Genomic DNA, 3,916 nt, shown 5'->3' on the forward strand with positions numbered 1-3,916 from the left:
TAAATTTAACCTATACCACAACACATGAAGGATCTTGGGTTCAGTACTTGTTAAGATGAACGGTTGTTAATGTGATTTGGTCAGACTCAAACTCAACTACCCTTCACTTTTGTAGTCCCACTTTATAGAGGCTGAGTGAGCACTTGAAGATTTTTCCAATACCAGGGTTGCTTCACATCTGATTTAATAGAATAAATAACTATCTGCTTTAGCCAAACTGAATCCTAGGCCCCAGAAATAGTGCCTTACTCACTGAGATACCTATCCCACTCCCTTCCTAGATTTACTATTTAAAATTCATTGATAAATTTTATCCCTTTTTTTAAATATTTTTTTTTATTAGAAAATTTCACATTTTGCATTTAAATTGAAATGGATGCATTCTTTTTTAATATCATACATTTGAAAGTATCAATATCCTCACTTTACTTTGTTTCTATTAAACACCGGTATTTATACTTGAAATTAACTATATAGTTCATTAAATTCATTCTACATTCAAGAACAACTTCTCTTTGTCATGTGAATATTTTGAATGAAGTAATCACATTATTGAATTCAATCTCTCATATTCTCTAATCCATGGAAGAGTAATGGTATCCAATTTATGGAGGCTAAACCACTTCCTCCATATGATATACACATCCCTAATTTGATAATCAAGGTGATATAATATTTGGTATTACACATCATGTCAACTTATCAATTTTTTTTTCATCATACATGCCCTCACTTCTCTTCCAGATTTTATTATCATATAGGAAAGTATATCCCACAGGTGGTTGAGGAGGGGTTGGTCAGTAGATATTTCTTGGAAGTTCTTTCCAGCCCTGTCTGTTATCATTGCTGGTCAGTGAGAACATAGAACTCACAGACCAACAATGAGAACAGCTCCTCAGGCTTGCTGGTAAACATGATATACCTTTGAACATCCTACTCACTTATATTTAGTTCATAAAATACCATTAACAGTCATGGAACTCCCAATGATAAAAATATTCATTGCCTGGAAAAACAAAATATATGGTTAGTAGCAGAACTGGTAAAGATTTTGGTGGTATAGATTTGACAGAAAATAGGAAGAGAAATTTTAGTATTTGGGACCAGCAGTAACTGGAAAAAAGAAATTCAAGAGAAACTAAAGGTCAGACCAAAAGTAGGAAATATTGGTTATTTTTTAGTTTCTAAATTATTTATCTCACACTTTCGATCCAAAATACAAAGTTAATCTATGCCAATTACATACTAACATCAGCTTTAGTATCTGTTGAGAGATTAGTCCAGGTGTTGCTGGAGACATGATAAGACCAAAAATCGCTTAAATCATGATGACCATCCCATCCACCTAGCAAGAAAATGGTGTCAGAGTAAGAATCTAAACACATTTGATGACCTCCACGCATACCAGGACGAGGTCTATCCGTGTTTATACTTTTCCAAGAGGGTTTATAATCAAGCTTTGATATGTAACTATTCAACATACCATCTGAAACAATTATAATAAATAATACAAATTTCAAATAATTTTAATTAAAAATAACATATTAAATAAAAAACTTTACCATTTCTTCAATAATCATTTTTCAAATAATATTAATTAAAAATAGGATATTAAATCAAAAACTTTACCATTTCTTCAATAATCATTTTGCACAAATTTTCGCTAAAATAAAAGAAATTTGTCGATCCTAGAGATAATAAGTAGGGAGAAGGATTTAAACAAGGAAGGAGTAGGCTAAACAGGTCATTGTGTCAGAGCTATCGACGTATAGTTACGTACTAAAGAGATAATAAAGAGCAAGAACATTTGTCATTTTGACAACTCATAAATTATGAGGGAAGAGATTAGTTAGAGAAAAATTGTGTAACAATTATGAAGATCTTTGGGGAATTAACTTTCTCACAGATCATAGTGTTTGCACTAGTATAAAACATTTTCCCAAGGATAAAATAATAATTAAAAAAGGGCTTTATTTAGTTCACCAACCCAATAAAAGTGATTAAGAACATTTCTGCAGTTAAAAACCTACTTAGGACTGATCGATGCCTTGTAATTTATTTCAGGACTTAAGCTTAAGCTTTTAACATTAAGCAGTAGTATTTTATAAAACAACTGTGTATGTTGAATAAGAATTTATTGTGAACAGGAACTATGAATTGTCAGATACTTTGTCACTGATACTGCGGCACGATGTCCTCAGGGAAATTCATGCGTAATTGTCAAAATTTTCAATTAAACATGAAAGACCAGAACAAATATTTTTTTTTATTTTTGAGGTGATTTTAGCTGTAACAGTTGAATTAAGGAAAAGCCATAGAAATAATTAAAGATAAGATAAATACAGAGAATAGCATAAATCGAATAAATGATAATAGCTTATGGGTTGATCATTACAGTGCTTATGAAAGATGGAAAATGGGGTGAGGTGTATTAGATAAGTAGGTGGAAAGAAAGAATAATTGAATCTATGTAGACTCATTTAGAAATCTTGAAGGCTGTAAATCTTCATGGATGAATACAGAAGTAAATTAAAAGAAATGAGTGACACTGAACGGTACAAGTTAGTACCGGGAATCAGCATAAAAGCAAATAAGCCATTGAAGGGCAAGGTTATAAACATGTGTTATAAGAGTAAACTTGACTTGAAGGGCATGGTAGAATGACAGCAAGTACATATTGTCCCAGTAGTAGTGGAGACAAATAGAGGGCTGTGGTTTTGATGTTTTATAATTTATTAACTTTCTGAGAAAAGAAAACCGCCTGTCTTGAACCTTGTTCAAAATATAACACATGAAAATTTAAAAATATGAGCAAGAATGCAATTAAAGGTTGCCTTATGATAACATATGACATGACTAGGTTGCCAAACTTGACAATGCAAAAGAAAATAAGGTGATACACAAGAACAAAGCAAATAAACATAATATAATGCGAGACAATAGCAACATACACTAGTTAAATACATAATACAATAAAAATATAAGAAAGAAAACTAATAACTAAACTTAAAACTATGGGAAGTGGAATACCCTAACTGAAGGATGCAGGAATTCACCATGAGCAGTATGCACATAGGCTAGATGTATAATCCCGTCCGCAGTGGTACACACCTTAGATAAGTGGCCCAAAGGCCAAGAAAGCAGAAGAAGATTAAGGTCCTCAATAGGATTAGCAACCTGTAAATTAGGTGTTGTGGATGTCCATTTTGAGCATGGATGCAGAGATAGTAAGTAATCCGAAACCCATTGTGGCCAAAATCGTTGGGTATGAGCTATAACCCATTGATATTTTGTCCTTAGCTGTGAAGAATCAGAAACCTCTTCTTGAGATGGGTCTAAAATTAAGATAGGCCTCTAGAAAGTGGGCTGGAGTAAGAGGCTCAAAATTATTAGGATCATCTGAAATGGGAGTGAGGGGCCTTGAGTTGAGGATGCCTTCCACACTTATGCAGAGTGATGACTATTGCCAAACAGTAGGCTTTTGTGTGCCTAGCCTGTTTTAGATATGGTGGTCCAGTCCACCAGAGTGGATTAATTAATTTAGGAGCTAATACTTCTATCGAGGCAACAACTGCCAGGTCATCCTCAGATGGAAGATATCTCCCAATAGAAGGTTCAGACCATTCAGATATTAGAGTGACTCTAGCCATAAAGGTCTTTAATTGTATTAGTGGTATTTTGAACATTTTACATTTATTAAATAAATCAATTTTATATCCAAATCCGTCTCAACACTTTATTTATTCATTTGTCCTAAAAAATATAAATTTGGCAAAAATAAAATAACAAATAATAAAGCAATTTTGAAGAAATATTATGGATTAAATTATATAAAAGGTTTATCAGAAGATATTCAGAGATCATTTATAAATTATGATGTGGAAGAATACTCTTTATGTTATAGACCTAACAATAA

At 32.5% G+C, this 3,916-nt stretch overlaps 1 protein-coding gene across 2 annotated transcripts in view; it reads right to left on the reverse strand.

Moving 5' to 3' along the window:
- LOC106688351 (muskelin) overlaps positions 1–3,916 on the reverse strand; it is a gene marked incomplete at its 3' end in the record, with an annotated part of 60,893 nt that overhangs the window by 30,808 nt on the left and 26,169 nt on the right. For both annotated transcript variants that reach the window (XM_067048472.1, XM_067048471.1), the window contains 1 exon segment: positions 1,251–1,486. In XM_067048472.1, the coding sequence (XP_066904573.1) occupies positions 1,251–1,486 (236 nt within the window).

This window comes from Halyomorpha halys, unplaced genomic scaffold (genome assembly GCF_000696795.3).
Source record: "Halyomorpha halys isolate HHAL.00 unplaced genomic scaffold, Hhal_1.1 Scaffold1112.1, whole genome shotgun sequence".
In the NCBI taxonomy this organism is placed as follows: domain Eukaryota; kingdom Metazoa; phylum Arthropoda; class Insecta; order Hemiptera; family Pentatomidae; genus Halyomorpha; species Halyomorpha halys.